The sequence below is a fragment of the Podarcis melisellensis genome (genome assembly GCF_964234715.1).
Source record: "Podarcis melisellensis genome assembly, chromosome: 16".
Classification (NCBI taxonomy): domain Eukaryota; kingdom Metazoa; phylum Chordata; class Lepidosauria; order Squamata; family Lacertidae; genus Podarcis; species Podarcis melisellensis.
In genome coordinates, this window is record NC_138533.1 from 24348941 (window position 1) to 24367620 (window position 18680).

The following is an 18680-nucleotide window of genomic DNA, read 5'->3' on the forward strand; positions in this document are numbered from 1 at the left end:
GTACCACTGTATAGGCTTTCAAGCTGTCCAAATTGGTGCCCATCTCTACCTCCTGTGGGAGTGAGGTCCACAGTTCAACTGTGCGCTGTGTGAAGAAGTCCTTTACCTCTGCCATAAATTCTTGAGGACTGCCGTGTTCTTGTGGTGGAAACACTCTCTCCGGCTCACACCGCTCCAACCTGCACTACTGCAACAATAATGCTGTCCTACTTTGTAGGGCTGTTGTTGAAGGGGCTGCCTTAAAAGATATTTTAACGCTTTTTAAAAGCTGCTAGTCATGAACGGGAATACTTACTTGATTTGATGCTTGCTTATCGCTCTTCCAACAAAATTAACAACTGAGAGCAAAGTGTTAGAAAATAACATATACAGTAGATTCTAGAACCTCTACTTACTGTGTAAATGACATTCCCATCAGTATAACATTATGATCATTTGGAGGGGAAATATATGCAAAAAGCAAATAAACAATTAAGGCAATTCAGCAAAAAGATACAATAACTCTAAGCAGCTTGTCAGAAATGGCTGCTAAGGACCTTTAATTTCAATTAGCTTTCTCTTAAAAAACGTCGTTCAAGTCAGTCTTGTCTTCAATCCCGGGGCGCCACCTTGAACTACAACCCCCAGCATGCCAAGCGGGGAAGGCGGGCTTACAGGCATAGGGAGGCGTGGCCACCCAATTGAATTGAACCAATAGCGCAAGGCGGAGAGCTGTTCCGCGAGCGTTCGGAGACAAATCCGCCCTGCGATTGGTCCCTTCGAGAAAATCGGGGCGGGGCCTTGAAGGAGGAGGCTGGGATTTGGCGGCGCGGCGCGGGTTGCTGGCTCAGAAGTGCTTCGAGAGCCGGAGGGAGCGGATCTGTATCGGGGTTTGAAAAGTGCATAGGGGCAGGGCTTGGCTCCTGCATGGCTCTGCCGGTTCTGCCGAGGTGCGTGCCTTGTTCTTGATTGTGTGGGAGGCGGGAGGGGGGGGAGTGAATAGTTAATCCGGATTAATGGGAGCGGAGGGGGGTGGTGAATGGCTAATCCGGACTGGGAAAGGTGTGTTGCCAACGTAAAGCGGGTCTTTATTGAGAGGAAGAGAAGTCAACTGGATTCGGGAACCGCAGTGGACTAGATCCGGATTGCAGAGGATGTGTGAGGCTAGTAGATCCGGATTGAAGAGGATGTGTGTCCCAAATCTGGACAGCGCGTCTGGTTTGTCGTCGGTAATCCTGAAAATGGGTGCGCAACTTGGACATCGGTTTCAGGAAAGGCTACACATTTAAGCGCTACTAAAGAGATGTGCGTGTGCAGTGAAATTCCTTAATCTGGATTAAATGGGATTTCTCACCCCACACCTCCCTCCTATACTTGCTATTAACTTCGTGTGTTGCTGCCCTTTCCTGACACCTGGTTTTGGGCCCCTGAAGTACCAGGTACTGCCGTTTCTGGAGTGTGTGTGTGGACATCGGTTGGCACTTACCTGGCAGCTGTAGAAAGATTTAAAAGTTAGCATTCACTTGATTTTTCACTATTTTAATAGTCATTGTGCCATAACCATGTAGACCTTCTATTTCTAGATCTATTGAACCTTGAAACTATTGGGTTTCTTGTTCCATTCTGGATGAAAGACTTTGCATAACTGCACGTTAAACTGCCTGTGGGCTATGCCCCCATCTTTCCCACGGATACTTTTTAAAAATAACGACTTAAATCAATATACACTGTATATTATTTACTGTCTCCCCCCCCCAAAAAAAGCTCAGGCTAATATGTGTCTGGGTCAGCCTGCTTGATCCTCTCAACAACCCTGTGAGGTAGGCTTGTGGAGACGATGCAACATATCAAAGGGAGTCTGCTGTCTGAGTAGGCACCTGAAGCCTCTTTCTCCTGGTCCAAGTCAGTTTCCATTCATTTCTTATCAGCCTTGTGTTACCTCGTGTGTCTGGATATATATAATATCTCTCTGTGTGTGTCAGTGATGACACCAGCCCGGTAAGTATGCTGCCTGGCCGTTTGTCACTCCCAATTAAAATGAAGCAATTTCTTGTGAGTAGTCAGTTGTGCCGACTTCCGTGAGGCTTATTTTCCTGAATCAGCCCTTCTCCCCCCCTCAAAAAAAATATATATATGTTGGGTATCTGGGTGGGCAAGATGCTAGCTGGCCCGCTGCCTTTTTGGCAGGCTTTGGAATCGGTATGTGTCTGAGCTGGGTGGAAAGCTTTTCTCCCCGATGAGTTGAGAAACTCTGGCGCTCTGCTTGAGGCTCCTTGCCTGGCCAAACTCTTGGAAAACGGAGTTGAGAGGGGGGAGAGGTCTCTCTCTCTCTAGGTCTGGGGTTGTGTGTCTTGAGGGACTCATCAGAGTTTCCTGGAAGCCAGTTGGCCGGTGTGTGTGCATGAGAGAAAGAGAGATCTACGATGTTCTCGGCCAGGACTGGCGTTCAGACGGTCTCTTTTTCCAGTTTGGGGATTAGCAGCCAGTGAATCTGGCTGCCCTGACTCCATTTGCCTTTCAACACCCTGTTTAATGACTCTGGGGGAAAGACCTCCCAATTATTATCTCTTTCCCTCCTCTCCCCCCCCCCCCCGCCTAACACAGCTGTGGTTTGTTCTCTTCCAGAGTTCCTCCTCCGAGCCGGCTGTTCGGATGCTGAGCGGGCCACGCTCCCAGAATTTGCACACGGAAGCGGTGTCTTGAGACCACTGTGAGGGTCTTTTCTTTGGTGGGGGGCAGAAGGTGGGAAGCTGGACGTTGACCGGGGGACATGTCGGAGGAGAGGCTGTTAAGCATGGACGAAGGGGCGCTCCGGAAATTGGTGAGTTTCTCCCGGGATGCCTGCCCTATGGAAGTTGCCTGCAGATTGCTGCAGAGGATTTAAGAAAGTTTTGGGTACCTATCGCTGGCTACTTGTGGGTTCAGATCAGCAATTCCACACTAGGGATTGTTAGGAGTGAATGAAACTGCCAATATAACACAGCTGTACGAATCTATGGTGCAAATGCATTGGGAGCATTGTGTACGGTTTTGGCTGCCTCATCTCAGAATGGGTATTGAAAACTTGGAAAGGGGCAGCTGAAATTATCAAGGGAGTGGAGCGACTCCCCTAGGTTTCAGTGTTTGGGACTTTTTAGTTTAAAGATAAGGCAAAATGTGCTTGAGTCCGGCTTGCGGGTTTCCCACAGGTATCTGGTTGGCCACTGTGAGAATAGGATGCTGGACTAGATGGGATATTGACTTCATCTAGCACTGTTCTTCATGTGCTCTTAGAGTCCAGAGTGAAGCCAGGGGGCTTTCAAGAGAGCCTTCTCCACCCAGCACGCTTCTTGCTTCTCAGAGCCTGGAAGGTCTGCAGATCTTTGATGCAAGAACGAAAGACTTTTTGTGTGTGTGTGCATTTGTCTTTAACCATGGAAGTCAAGGTGGTGTATTTTGGGGCCTCCAGGTAGTCTTCTGTCCATGCACAGGCTTGAGTGTCTGGAAACAACTGCTTTGCAGGCAGAAAGTCGCAGGTCCAACCCTCCAGGTAGGGCTTGGAACGTCCTGTGGCTGAAACCCTGGACAGGTGCTGCCAGTCAGTGCAGACAATACTGAACTAGATGGACTCAGTGGTCTGATGCAGTACAGTGAAGGTCTCTGGCTCAGTGACAGAGCATCTTCTTTGCATGCAAAAGGTTCCAGGTTCAGTCTCTAGGCAGGGCTGGGACTGTTCTGTTCCGGAAGCCCCAGAGAGCTGCTGCCAGTTAGTGTAGACAATACTGAGCTAGATGGATCTATGTTCTTAGACTTGTCTAATGTTGGCCATAACACGTTCTTCCACCGTGAAATGGGAGAAAAATAGTACTGCTACTGCTACTAAGAATAATTGTATTATTTATATGTCGCCCATCTGACTGGATTGCCCCCAATCGATAAGTAATACTCAGAATAGTAGATCCAGTAAAATGAATGTGCAATAGTTCAGCAGGTCTTTTCTGAATACAATAAATCTTGGTTATTATTATTACTACAAGATTATTACTTTTAAAAATCCTTAATGAAGGCTCGCAGGATGGTTTACCTTGCTTTCAGGCATAGAATCATGAAAGTACATGGCACAAAAGGAAAATGGACTGGGAGGGCAGAGGAAATAGTAAGCAGAGTCTGGTACAAGTTCTCATGACCACCTGAAGTGAAAAAACTCAAGGTGAGATGCCATCAAAAGGTGCTGGTTTCCCTGTTGCATCAATGGGGTGGCCCTGCATCCCTTCTCTTTCTTCCTTAGTTTATCCTGATGGAATGGCTATTGCTGCCAGGTGACAGCTGATGGAGGGAGGAACCCGGCTTCTCTGCAAAGCTAGTAGCGGCCCATATATATGAGCTCACGTGAAAATTTGAGGCCATCGTATACCGAGTCAGTCCATCAGTCCCATCTAACCCAGTATTGCCTACACTGATCAGAAGCAACTCAACGGCCGCCTTCCTCAACCTGGTGTCCTCTAGATGTTTTGGACTGCAATTCCCATCAGTCCCAGCTGATGTCATAGAGGCAGAATTCTGCACCTGCCAAGGGAACTTATTGAGTGCACCATGCTTCCGAATATGCACAAAGGAAGGGCCCAATCCTGACCTCTGTTTAGAAATTGTAAGCCACCGGGCGAGCGCTAGGAAGGAAAGGCAAGGAGCAGGCTCCTTGCAGACGAACTCCGCTTGCCAATAATAGACTTGAAATGCAACATGGACTCTTGTAAGCCCAGCTCCAGCCTGGTGCCCTCTATATACAGTAATCCCACAACGAGCACACATTTAACTAATGCGCATTCAACTTTACACGCTTGGCAACTTAAAAAAATAATAATTAAAAAGGGGGTGTAAAGAGGACATGCATCTGTTGTTTGTGTGTGTGTGTGTGTGTGTGTGTATGGAAACTTGGGCAGTCCCGCCCTCTATTCATCTCAATGTGTTTCGACTATACCTGATTTTGGCTTTAAGTGTGATCCCCGAAATGTAACCTTGGGCAAGTTGAGGGCTTGCTGTATCGCTGGACTGTGGTTCCCATCAGCCCCTGCTTCATATGGCTGTGCTTGGCTGGGGCTGATGGGAGTTGTAGTCTAACAACATTGCCAGGCTATGTTCTTCCTCCACGATGGCTGTGTTCTGCTTCCAAAGGCAGAATGACTCTGAATGCCAGTTGCTGGGAATCCCAGCTCAGATCCTGCTTTTAGGCATCTTGTAAGCATCTGGTTGGGATGCGGATGGGACTGTGGGTTAAACCACAGAGCCTAGGACTTGCCAATCGGAAGGTCGGCGGTTCGAATCCCCGTGACGGGGTGAGCTCCCATTGCTCGGTCCCTGCTCGTGCCAACTTAGCAGTTCGAAAGTGCAAGTAGATAAATAGGTACCGCTCCGGCGGGAAGGTAAACGGCGTTTCCGTGCACTGCTCTGGTTCGCCAGAAGCGGCTTAGTCATGCTGGCCACATGACCCAGAAGCTGTACACCGGCTCCCTCGGCCAATAAAGCGAGATGAGTGCTGCAACCCCAGAGTCGTCCACGACTGGACCTAATGATCATGGGTCCCTTTACCTTTAAGCATCCGGCTAGGGCCACTGTGAGAACAAGATGCTGCACTAAACAGGCCTCTGGCCTGATCCAGGAGGGCTCTGCCAGGCTGGGGAAGTGGAACCATCTTAGGCAACAGGAATCCGTTGGTTTTATGGCCGGCACGTGACGTTCTTTCCTCTCGTAAAAGTTTGCCAGTTTTGCATCTTCTGTAGGTGTCCTTTGCTTGCCAAACCAAGCGGGTGCCCGGCGCCCTTTGAAAATGAGCCGTCCCTGAGCCCTTTTTGGCTCACCTGGTCCCTGGAGCTGTTGGCCTTGAAATGAGCCGATGAGCTTTACAAGGGCTCTTTGTGTGCCTTCCAGATCGTCTTCTCTCTCTCTCTCTCTCTCTCTCTCTCTCTCTGCCAAATTCCGTTTCCAGTGCCCTGCCCTGCCCAGGAGGGGATATACATCATTCAGAGCTAGAGAAGGAGGTTGGAACATCTCTCTCTCTCTCTCTCTCTCTCTCTCTCTCTCTCTCTCTCTCTCTCTCTCTCTCTTTCTCTCTCTCCTGGAGAAACTTCTCCCTGTTGGACCTCTCCATCTCCCCACCCTTTGGATAAGAGATGTCTGGAGATTGTTCAGAGCTAAGCATCACACCTGGAGAGGTGTTGGGTGGGCTGGGAGATGCAGGGGCTGTTCGCTACTGCACTAGTTCTAAAAGAATTGGCCTAGCTGTGTTTCTCAGCTGTTGTTGGATTACAACTCCCATCATCCCGGAGCACTGCTGCTGCTAGTTGGGATGATGGGAGGTGTAGTCCTGACGACGACTCGGGGACCCAAGCTTGAGAAACACTGCGAGAGGAAGTCCCTTGTTTGAGTGACCTGGGAGATGCTGCTGCTGCTGCTGCTCAGTGGGAGACCATCAGCCGTGTGGAACGCAGAAGCTCCAAGGTTCAATCTGTAGCATCTTGAGCAGGGGTAGGCAGCCTAACTTGGGAGAAAAGCAATGACAAATCTAGACAGCATCTTAAAAAGCAGAGACATCACCTTGCCAACAAAGGTCCGTATAGTTAAAGCTATGGTTTTCCCAGTAGTGATGTATGGAAGTGAGAGCTGGACCATAAAGAAGGCTGATCGCCGAAGAATTGATGCTTTTGAGTTACGGTGCTGGAGGAGACTCTTGAGATCAAACCTCTCCATTCTGAAGGAAATCAGCCCTGAGTGCTCACTGGAAGGACAGATCCTGAAGCTGAGGCTCCAATACTTTGGCCACCTCATGAGAAGAGAAGACTCCCTGGAAAAGACCCTGATGTTGGGAAAGATGGAGGGCAGAAGGAGAAGGGGACAACAGAGGAGGAGATGGTTGGATAGTGTTCTTAAAGCTACTAACATGAGTTTGACCAAACGGCAGGAGGCAGTGGAAGAGAGGAGTGCCTGGCGTGCTCTGGTTCATGGGGTCACGAAGAGTCGGACATGACTAAATGACTAAACAACAACAAGGCAACCTAAGGCTCGGGGGCAGATCTGGCCCAATCGCCTTCTAAATCCGGCCCGTGGACGGTCCAGGAACCAGGGTGTTTTTACATGAGTAGAATGTGTCCTTTTATTTAAAATGCATCTCTGGGTTATTTGCGGGGCATAGGGATTCGTTCATCTCCCCCCCAAAAAATATAGTCCGGCCCCCCATAAGGTCTGAGGGATGGTGGATCGGCCCATGGCTGAAAAAGGTTGCTGACCCCTGATCTTGAGGTAGGGCTGGGAAAAGACCCCCCTGCCTGACACCCTGGAGAGCTGCTGCCAGTCAGTGTAAACAACACTGAGCTGGATGCTTGAGCTCAGTGGAGCACTTGTTTTGCATGCAGAAGGTCGTCCGGCTTCAATTCCCAGAGTGGTTTAACTGTCAGTCCCTCTTCCCAGGGAACTCTGGGAAATGTAATTCTGAGGGGGAATGGGGGGGTGTCTCCTGACCACTCAGCACCCTTAACAAACTACAGCTCCCAGGATTCTTTGGGGGGGGAAGCCATTCCTGTTTCTAAAGTGCTTTGAATGAATCCTAGAATTGTAGAGTTGGAAGGGACCTTGTGGGTCATCTAATTCAACCCCTGCAATGCAGAAATATGCAGCTGTCCCATACAGGGATCAAACTTGTGACCTTGGCGTTATCAGCACCACGCTCTAACCAGCTGAGCTGCTTCCTCAATGAATAGTGTAATGTGACTGAAGAGCAGTTGTTCTGGGTTTAATGGAATGGTTGGAGGCTACCTCCCCAAGCCGTTGCATGTTGATGTTCCCTGCAATAGACTCTTCCTTCGCATCCCCCACAAACATGTCACTAGCTGGGTTCTATGGCTCCGTCTTACACCACCTCAAAAGGTAGTGCGAGGAGTGTCAGGGCTGAGTGTGAGCTGTGAACCCCAGCTTCAAATCTCACGTCATCAGTGCTGGAGATAGTAGCCCTTTGTTCTTGCAGCTTTGTCCAATCTGTAATATTATTATTATTCTTTTATTATTTTTATTGACTTTATATACAGTGGTACCTTGGTTCTTGAACGCCTTGGCTCCCGAACAGATCGGCTCCTGAATGCCGCAAACCCGGAGTAAGTGTTCCGGTTTGCAAACGTTTTTCAGAAGCCGAACGTCCGACTCAACTTCCGCTTGAGTGCAGGAAGCTCCTGCAGCCAATTGGAAGCCGCACCTTGGTTTTTGTATGGTTTCGGGAGTCGAATGGACTTCTAGAAGGAATTAAGTTCGAGAACCAAGGTACCACTGTACCGCCCTATACCTGGAGGTCTCAGGGAAGAATATGGGAAGCCTACCTATTATTATTATTATTATTATTATTATTATTATTATTATTATTATTATTATCTACTGCTAATACTACTACTACTACTACTGTGTTTATATCCCACCTTTCCTACAGGGAGCTCAAGGTGGTGAACATGATTCTTCACCTCTCCATTTTATCGTCACAACAACCCTGCTATGTAGGTTATTCTGAGAGACGGTGGCTGGCCCAAGGTCGCCCAATGAGCTTCCTGACTGAGTGGGGATTCGAACCCTGTTCTCCCAGGGCCTAGTCCAATGCTCTAAATGTCAACTATTTACAAGGCACTTGGGGACACTTGAGCTGCCAAATCGTGCCATCTTAAAGTTCACGCAATCCTTTTCCTACCTTGAGGTACTCTTCGTCCCATCGCCTGCTCTGAGCACCTGGGGCTGTTTTTGCTCTGGTCGCCGGTTTGCCAGAGGCAGGTGACCGGCACACCGTGTCCTTGTGTTTTCTGCTATCTCCCGTTCTTCTATTTGTTTGCACAAGCATCGTTCTGTTTGTCCGTTTTGCTGCTACGTCGTGGCAAATACCGGCTTCACGGGCAAAAAAAGCCTGTTCTGTGAGATGCTTAAAAACACAACCTGCTAGCTTGATTTATCCTTCAGCCCGAGTGCCAAAGAAGCTTTGGCCTAGAGGCCCCTTAAAAACTTGGTGACGTGCATATAATGCCAGGTTTCGGTTAACCAGCAACTCCCCCTTGGCCCCCCCCATTCCTGCCACAACAAGATTAGTTTGCCTCAAGCTGGGAACACACTGTGATCAGGACCTGTGCTAATTCTCAGCTGTCTTCTCCCATCGGGCAAACGTGCTACCTTCTGGGATAGTGTAAAGAAAATGCTCAGGTGCTCTTTCAAGGAAAATTGCTCTGTCCATTGGCCAGAAGATATGTGATTCTCAGGCCACGTCCCTAGCTTTGCAAGCCTTCCTTCTGCACAAGTTTACTCAAGAGTCGGCTGTATATAAGACAAACTTGCTGCATCAAGCCAAATGGCCCTTTTGGTCCAGGATTTTCTGCTCACAGGGACCCACCAAGATACCTGTGGGAAACCAGCAAGCTATATCTGAGCCCAAGCTCCTGCTGTTTCCATCAAACTGGTCTTCAAAAGCATTGCTGCTTCCAGCTATGGAGATAGCATAGCCATTGTGGCTTGATAGCCTTCATGGATTTGTCAAAACCTCTTTTATTTTTTTGAAATCATTTTTATTGGTTTTGCAAATGCAAAGTTCAAATAAACATATTTTTTTTAATAAAAATAATCTATATAAATACATTATCCAAATCTCGGGACTCCCCCCCACAATCCTCTCCATGCGGTCTCGTTTTAAACGTCTACTACTGCATATTCATCCATACTCCAATTTTTATATCAAACCATGGTAATTTTTACACTGCAAGTGAAATCAAAATCCTGCTTACAGTGGTCTCCTAAGTAACTTATACAATTTCCTTATTCAATTTTATAAAGTTTTTGTCCTCTTGGGTTCTGAGTTTTCCAGTCAGTTTTTTATGTATGGAGCAACAGCCACCCGGATGCTACTAGCCCAGAGATGGAAAAAAGATGGATAAATCCCTACTCAAAGAAGAATGGAAAAACAAGCTGATGGACTATGCCGAGATGGCAAAACTGACTGTCAAAAATCCTTTTAAAGCCATTCAAGTTGGTGGCCATCACTGTCTCCTGTGGGAGGGAGTTCCACAGTCTCTCTGCTGTGTGAAGGAGGACTTTCTTTTATCTATCCAGAATATCCAGCTTCACTGGATGTCTCTACCAGTTCTAGTGTTGAGGGCAGGAGAAAACCTTTTCTATATCTACTCTGCACGCCGTGCAAAAATTGTGTATAAACTTCTCCTCTTATTCGCCTTTTTTTCCAAACTAATAAAGTCCAAAACGCTGCAACCTTTCTTCGTGTGGGAGTCGCTCTGCCTCTTTGATCATTTTGGTTGCCCTTTTCTGAACGTTTTCCAGCTCTACAATACCTTCTTTGAGGTGAGGTGATGAGGACTGACAATCGGAGGCAAGATCAAGACCTGTTTTTTCCTAAGAGGCTGGAGTCAGAGTTCGAAATTAGCCAGGTGCCAGGTACATTTTGCGACCGGCATGGGTCCAGCAGAATGTCACTTAGAGAAGGATCTGAAATATTTACCTTTGTTTTATTCTGGATTGTTTTATTTGCCGTTTCAATGTGTTGTCAGACGCTTTGAGATCTGTTCTTTAAAATATAAAGTGGTACAGAAAGGAAAACAATACGCAGCATTCCATTCAGTCCAGCTCTTTCTTTTTAGAACCATAAGGACTAGAATCCTAATTTCTTTTGAGGGTAAAGGATGTAGATCTGTGAAACAGCACCAGCCTTTCAAACAAGGTCCCCACATTCGAGCATAGGCATCACAGGATCCTATTCCTGGCAACCTGTTACTCTGTGGCCGAGAGAGTGTCCCTGGTTGCTGATTTGCTGCTGGGCCACATTCAAGGTACTTGTGCTAATTCACAAAGCCCTAAATAACTTGAGCCCAAGTCCCTTAGACCTGATTCCTTATGCTCCACCTGTGTCGCCGAGATCCTCTGATGCGACACTTTCCCTTTCCCACGTGGCCCCTGAGGTTTGGCTGCCCTTTGCTGGGGACTGAGCCTATGGCAGGCCTTGCCCTGTGGAACTCCCTGCCACTAGAGGTTCAGCAGGAACCATCACATGACTTTTGAAACTTGGTTGTTGATGTTTAGACTGGACTTTGCAATGTGATCTTTTCTCTTAATCGAATCAGTCTTTGGTTTGTTGATGATAGTTGTTTATGGCTTTACCGATCGCTCTATGTTTTGCCGATTTTAACGGTACGTCGGAGTCCACCTTGCTATATTATGAATCTGTAAATAAATGGATTAACTTAAGGAGATAGATTTAAACTGGGCCTAAGCCGTACAGCATGTGGCTTGCATATAGAAGATCCCTGGTTCAGTCCTTCGCATCTGCAGGTAGGTGTGGGAACATCCTGGAGGAGATGTTCCATTGACATGACCCAGCAGGGATGTTTACCTATGCTGACAGTTCTGAGGCTGTGTGTGCTTGGCTGGAGAACGAGAACAGGTGCACTGGGGCGGCTGCTTTTTCAGGAAGTCAGGCAGAGAGGTGTGTCTGGGACCCAGTGCTGGCCACCTGCTCCTCTGTGCCCTTCGCGGCAGGCACACAACATCATTTGCAGAATGAGATGATGGGCTGTGGTGCCAGCAGGCTGCTATGTGGAGGAGACTCCCTATAGGGATGTGAATAGATGCTAGGATATATTTATTAGATATAATCCTTCCTCACATTTGTGAGGAGTGTTATTTGTGAGGAGTGGTATTTTTTAGCTTTGCAGCTAAAAAAGAAGCTTCGATTTTAATTTTAATTTATTGCTCTTTGTTCCCTTCATCTCATCAGCAATCCAGAATATATATATACAGTCAAACCTTGGATCCCGAACGCCTTGTGAGTCGAATGTTTTGGCTCCCGAACGCCGCAAAGCGAGTGTTTTGGCTTGCGAACGTTCTTTGGAACCTGAGCGTCCAGCACAGCTTCCGATTGGCTGCAGGAAGTTCCTGCAGCCAATTGGAAGCTGTGCCTTGGTTTCTGAACATTTTGGAAGTCGAACGGACTTCCGGAATGGATTCTGTTTGACTTCCGAGGTACCGCTATATAGCTATGCACTGTCTTTTACTGGTGTATCTAGGTGCATTCTGTATCGTATGAAGAGAAGGCATATTTCTTTGTAGTGATGGTTGAAATGGCCACGATGGTCGCAACAACAAATAAACTGAAAAACACAATATAGCTATGTCCTCTCTCTGTGAGGACACAGTGAGAGTGTTTCTCACAAGAGTTCTCTCTAGCAAACTTACAGGAAAACTCTGTGAGCTTCGGCTCTTACCCTGCACCTATCTAGCAATTGTGAATTGTTGGTTTTGACTGCACTTTACATATCCCACCCTCCCTCTCCCTGACAGGGCCAATTTTTCAAAATGTAAAGCCTAGAGATGGGAAGGCCTGGAAAAGCCCCAGAAAAATAGGGAAAAAAACCCCGCCCCCAATTTTTCTGGCCTTCCCATCTCTTGAAGCCTGCTCCAGAGGGCTCTCGTTCTGTTTGGATGAACACACAGGAAGCAGAATTGCGGAATCACATGCCTGCGTTTGCTAACTTACCTGGTTGCTCTTATGTCTTGATTAGCAGCCTCGTAGCTGGTTGTCTTTTGGGTATTTCAAAAGACGAAAAAAACTGTGGCTTTGAAACCAGTGATTGATTCAAAATTGCATCTGCTTGTTATAAAGCGTAGACTTAAGACCTGCTCCTTCAGACTTGGGAACTACCATGCATAATCATAAAGTTGGAAGAGATACCCTGAGGATCCTCTAGTCCAGGCATAGGCAAACCCGGCCCTCCAGATGTTTTTGGCCTACGATTCCCATCATCCCTGACCACTGTTCCTGTTAGTTAGGGATCATGGGAATTGTAGGCCAAAAATATTTGGAGAGCCGAGTTTGCCTGAATTCTAGTCCAACCCCCTGCAAGGCAGGAATATGCAGCTGTCCCATACGGGGACCGAACCTGCAACCTTGGCGTTATCAGCATCACACTCTAACTAAATGAGCTATCCAGGCACCTTAAGAGGTGCCCAGATTCATAGCAAACAGACCAGCTTCCCCAGATCTTCCCTTCTGTTCCAGGCCAGCCTTGAACCCAGATTCTGTTGCCGAAATAGTATAATGGAATGTGATACTTGATTCAGTTTTTGGTTTAAAGATGGAAAACTGTGGTTCTAGTCCTCATTAAGGAGGAGCTCTGTGGTTCAGCTTCTGTCTCTACAGTACTTGACTGTCATATGGGTTAGCTGTCGTTTTCAGCGAAGGAAGGTTCAAGAACCAATTGTTGCCTGGAATGGCATGGAGGTTTTGCAAAAAATCGTCTTGTAGTTTCTCGGACTTGTTTCCCTCTAAATCTCCAGCACCCTTTAATTCTGGTTTAGTGTGTTGGGTTTGCCTATAGGGAAATCTCTGCTGCAATCCCTGCTTGGTTCTGCGGCCTGTAAGGTATGTGCTGGGCAGCAATTCAGTATTTCTTTTCCCCACCCTATCCTACCTCTCAGGGTTGTTGTGAGGAAGAATGGTGCTCTTAGTCTCTCTGTGCTCTGAAAACAGGCTTTCTATAACCTTCCGTGTTCTGCGGGTCAAAGATTTGGTCGGGTAGTTTTAAAGCATTACCTCAGCTCAACAAAAAACTTTAATCATCAACCAATCTGATACTTATGTTAGCTCCGAAAGTAAATAGTTACAACTCTTTAGTGTGGAAACAATGAAATTGCCTTTTAAAAATGTAGCTGTTAATCTAAGGGTTATTATGACTCAATTTATAATGTGCCAACAATTTTGTGCAAAGTTTAAAAAGCAAGACAGTATATTAATTTAATCTACCTTTTTAAACAATGTTAGAGAAGATATAAATGAGAACGCTTTCCCTCTTGGCTCAAAAGCCCAGATCTGTCTGCAGTTTCAAAATTAATAAGAAAGAAGAAGAGGAAAATAAAACTGAAATAACACATAGCTGTGTTTATTTAAAAAGCAAAAAGCCAATTTTTTAAGCTGTAAGCCAGTTCCTTCAAAGCAGCTTCGTGGAATATTTTTACAATATTTGACAAATAGCCCTACCTGTTCTCAGTCGCAGTTCCCTTGGGGTGACCCGGGAGGTGAGTTCAAAAGCTGCCCTCCTTTAACCCACAGATAACATTGTTTACTACATTTAGATCTCGCCTTTCCGCCAGTGAGCTCAAGGTGGTGTCTACCTGGTTCTAAAAAAAGACCTGGTTAAAAGTGCACTGTCAGAAATTACTTTTCAGCAAATATTTTTGTTCACAGCTTTTCAAAATATGCCGGCAACAAAGGTTTAAGCAGATTCACAGTACAACTGTTGCAGTAGTGGACAACGTGAAGTCAAGGATGTTACAGTTTTGCAGTGGAAATGATTTATTTGTTGTAAAATAACAGCCGAACAACATTGTTATTGATCTGTGCGGGTTTATTTTATTTTATTTTTTGCTATCCAGCCCGATGATGAAATTGCGGAGGGTTAGAATTCCCCTGTCCCATTGGGACCCCTGTCTTTTTGGCGGTGGGGGGCTTGGAGGTCTCTCCCTTGTTATTTTGATCCTGCTCTCTGAACTTTTGGAGACTGGAGGCTGGTCTTATTTCTTCACTCAGGCTAAGAGGGGATTAGCCCATATAAGGAGAAAACTATGCTCTTCTCTATTTTTCCCTTTCTCCCTTTCTCTTCCTTCTCTCTCCTCTCCTGCCCTTCAGCCAGGTTTCCTCCCCTCCCCACCTCTCTGCCCCGTCTTTACCCATCCTGTGCTTGCATTCCTCTGCCCCACTGCCGCCTTTCCATGCCCCCCTCCAAATAGCAGCAAGATTCCCCCTATAACTTTTCCCCCCTGCCAATGCATTCCTGAGGGCAGGGCATGGAGGGGATTGTGTGCGCTCCAGCAAAGGGTGGGTGGAAAAAGGAAAAGGGCTGGTGCGCAGCTGCAGTCCTCGGCAGATTCGGGATGATTGGTACATCTGGCACAGCATCGCTGACTCTGACTGGCAGCAGCAGCAGCAGCTCTCCAGGGTGTCAGGCAGGGGATGTTCCTAGCCCTACCTAGAAATGCCATTGGGAATGGAACCAGGGATCCTTCTATATGCTAAGCAGATACTCTGCTATCTGTTGGCCCATCTAACTCAGTGTTGTCTGCACTGACTGGCAGCAGATACTCGGAGTTGCCAGGGATCTAACCCGGGACTTTATGCATGTAAGACAGATAGATGCTCTACACTACAAAGCCGTGCCCCTTTACTGGTTCAGACCGTTGGTCCATCTAACTCAGCACTGTCAACACGGACTGGCAGCATCTATCCAGGACTTCAAGCAAGGGACATGCTTGGGGATCAAAACTGGGACTGTCTACAGTATTATTATTATTATGCAAAGCAGTTGCTCCGGCACTGAACCACAGCCCTTCTCTCTCCTCCCTACCTAGCCAGGTAACAAGGCCCAACCCCCAAGGGGTGGGGAGAGAACAGCTTAAGCCCCCTTTCAGCCAGGTGGTGTGGAAGATAAGGAGTTCTGAGTCTTTACCTGTTTGGTTCTCCTCCCTCCCTCCACCTTGCTTGGGGCTCACCTGTTCACCCAGCTAGCTGGTGAAGGGAAGGCCGACTGGCACACCTGCACAATCTGCCTCCCGGATCCTGCCTGCCACTGCCTCAGCTGGCACAGGGCAAGGTGCTGGCTGGGTGCCACCCTCCTCAGGTTGGCTGGTTTGAATGCCTCTCTTGTTTCTCATTCACCTTGAATCAAGGGCTCCAGGTTGCGGCCGCCCCCTTTGGGTGGGGAGGAGGAAATGTGGGGTGTGGCAGGCCGCCTTTGCTTCTGGGGGGTGTCTCCCTGCAGATGGGAATGAGGGTGGGTTAAGTTCCTGAAACACTTCCCCTCCCCGTACTGCTAGTGGGGTAGATTATAGTATTTTTGTAGGGTTCGGGCCTTTTCTTCTATTCCAGGAGGGGGTGAATGGTTAAATCATCAATATGTTAAAATATTTTTTTTTAATAAAAAAATATTGTTTTAATATAAGACTGAGAGACAGGGGCTGGCTCAAGGTCATTCAGAGGGTTTCGTGGTTGAGTGGGGGATTCGAACCCTGGTCTTCCAAGTACTATCCCTGTGCTCTTAAGTGTGTGTGGGGGGGCTCCACACTGGCCCTATGTTGTTGTTGTTTAGTCGTTTAGTCGTGTCCGACTCTTCGTGACCCCATGGACCAGAGAACGCCAGGCACCTCTGTCCTCTACTGCCTCCCGCAGTTTGGTCAAACTCATGCTGGTAGCCTCGAAAACACTATCCAACCATCTCGTCCTCTGTCGCCCCCTTCTCCTTGTGCCCTCCATCTTTCCCAACATCAGGGTCTTCTCCAGGGAGTCTTCTCTTCTCATGAGGTGGCCAAAGTACTGGAGCCTCAGCTTCACAATCTGTCCTTCCAGTGAGCACTCAGGGTTGATTTCCTTCAGTATGGAGAGGTTTGATCTTCTTGCAGTCCATGGGACTCTCAAGAGTCTCCTCCAGCACCATAATTCAAAGGCATCAATTCTTCGGCGATCAGCCTTCTTTATAGTCCAGCTCTCACTTCCATACATCACTACTGGGAAAACCATAGCTTTAACTATACGAACCTTTGTTGGCAAGGTGATGTCTCTACTTCTTAAGATGCTGTCTAGGCCTGTCATTGCCCTTCTCCCAAGAAGCAGGCGTCTTTTAATTTCGTGGCTGCTGTCACCATCTGCAGTGATCATTGAGCCCAAGAAAGTAAAATCTCTCACTACCTCCATTTCTTCCCCTTCTATTTGCCAGGAGGTGATGGGACCAGTGGCCATGATCTTCGTTTTTTTGATGTTGAGCTTCAGACCATATTTTGCGCTCTCCTCTTTCACCCTCATTAAAAGGTTCTTTAATTCCTCCTCACTTTCTGCCATCAAGGTTGTGTCATCTGCATATCTGAGGTTGTTGATATTTCTTCCGGCAATCTTAATTCCGGCTAGGGATTCATCCAGCCCAGCCTTTCGCATGATGAATTCTGCATATAAGTTAAATAAGCAGGGAGACAAAATACAGCCTTGTCGTACTCCTTTCCCAATTTTGAACCAATCAGTTGTTCCATATCCAGTTCTAACTGTAGCTTCTTGTCCCACATAGAGATTTCTCAGGAGACAGATGAGGTGATCTGGCACTCCCATTTCTTTAAGAACTTGCCATAGTTTGCCGTGGTCGACACAGTCAAAGGCTTTTGCATAGTCAATGAAGCAGAAGTAGATGTCTTTCTGGAACTCTCTAGCTTTCTCCATAATCCAGCGCATGTTTGCAATTTGGTCTCTGGTTCCTCTGCCTCTTCTAAATCCAGCTTGCACTTCTGGGAGATTTTGGTCCACATATTGCTTGAGCCTTCCTTGTAGAATTTTAAGCATAACCTTGCTAGCGTGTGAAATGAGTGCAATTGTGCGGTAGTTGGAGCATTCTTTGGCACTGCCCTTCTTTGGGATTGGGATGTAGACTGATCTTCTCCAATCTTCTGGCCACTGCTGAGTTTTCCAAACTTGCTGGCATATTGAGTGTAGCACCTTAACAGCATCATCTTTTAAAATTTTAAATAGTTCAGCTGGAATACCATCACTTCCACTGGCCTTGTTATTTGCAGTGCTTTCTAAGGCCCATTTGACTTCACTCTCCAGGATGTCTGGCTCAAGGTCAGCAACCACACTATCTGGGGTATATGGGACATCCATTTCTTTCTGGTATAATTCCTCTGTGTATTCTTGCCACCTCTTCTTGATGTCTTCTGCTTCTGTTAGGTCCTTTCCACTTTTGTCCTTTATTATGGAAATCTTTGTACGAAATGTTCCTTTCATATCTCCAATTTTCTTGAACAGATCTCTGGTTCTTCCCATTCTATTGCTTTCCTCTATTTCTTTGCATTGCTCGTTTAAGAAGGTCTTCTTGTCTTTCCTTGCTATTCTTTGGAAATCTGCATTCAATTTCCTGTATCTTTCACCATCTCCCTCGCATTTTGCTTGCCTTCTCTCCCCCGCTTTTTGTAAGGCCTCATTGGACAGCCACTTTGCTTTCTTGCATTTCCTTTTCATTGGGATGGTTTTCGTTGCTGCCTCCTGTATAATGTTACGAGCCTCCATCCATAGTTCTTCAGGCACTCTGTCCACCAAATCTAAATCCTTAAACCTGTTCCTCACTTCCACTGTGTATTCATAAGGGATTTGACTTAGATTGTATCTTACCGGCCCAGTGGTTTTTCCTACTTTCTTCAGTTTAAGCTTGAATTTTGCTATAAGAAGCTGATGATCTGAGCCACAGTCAGCTCCAGGTCTTGTTTTTGCTGACTGTATAGAGCTTCTCCATCTTTGGCTGCAGAGAATATAATCAATCTGATTTCGATGCTGCCCATCTGGTGATGTCCATGTGTATAGTCGTCTCTTGTGTTGTTGGAAAAGCGTGTTTGTGATGACCAGCTTGTTCTCTTGACAGAACTCTATTAGCCTTTGCCCTGCTTCATTTTGATCTCCAAGGCCAAACTTGCCAGTTGTTCCTTTTATCTCTTGACTCCCTACTTTAGCATTCCAATCCCCTATGATGAGAAGAACATCCTTCTTTGGTGTCACTTCTATAAGGTGTTGTAAGTCTTCATAGAATTGGTCAATTTCAGTTTCTTCGGCACCAGTAGTTGGTGCATAAACTTGGATTACTGTGATGTTAAAAGGTCTGCCTTGGATTCGTATCGAGATC

The 18680-nt window shown here is 46.9% G+C and overlaps 1 protein-coding gene across 7 annotated transcripts in view; it reads left to right on the plus strand.

Annotated features, from left to right (window-relative positions):
* The first annotated feature begins 813 nt into the window (after positions 1 to 813).
* SMTN (smoothelin) overlaps positions 814 to 18680 on the plus strand; it is an 83721-nt gene continuing 65854 nt past the window's right edge. For 5 of the 7 annotated variants that reach the window (XM_081892270.1, XM_081892271.1, XM_081892273.1 and 2 more), the window contains exons 1-2: positions 815 to 929; positions 2605 to 2800. In XM_081892270.1, coding sequence (XP_081748396.1) covers positions 2750 to 2800 — 51 coding nt within the window. In that variant the 5' untranslated portion in view covers positions 815 to 929; positions 2605 to 2749. Of the gene's footprint in view, positions 930 to 2604; positions 2801 to 18680 lie in introns of all 7 variants that reach the window. The other 2 variants (XM_081892275.1, XM_081892276.1) reach the window with 1 other exon arrangement.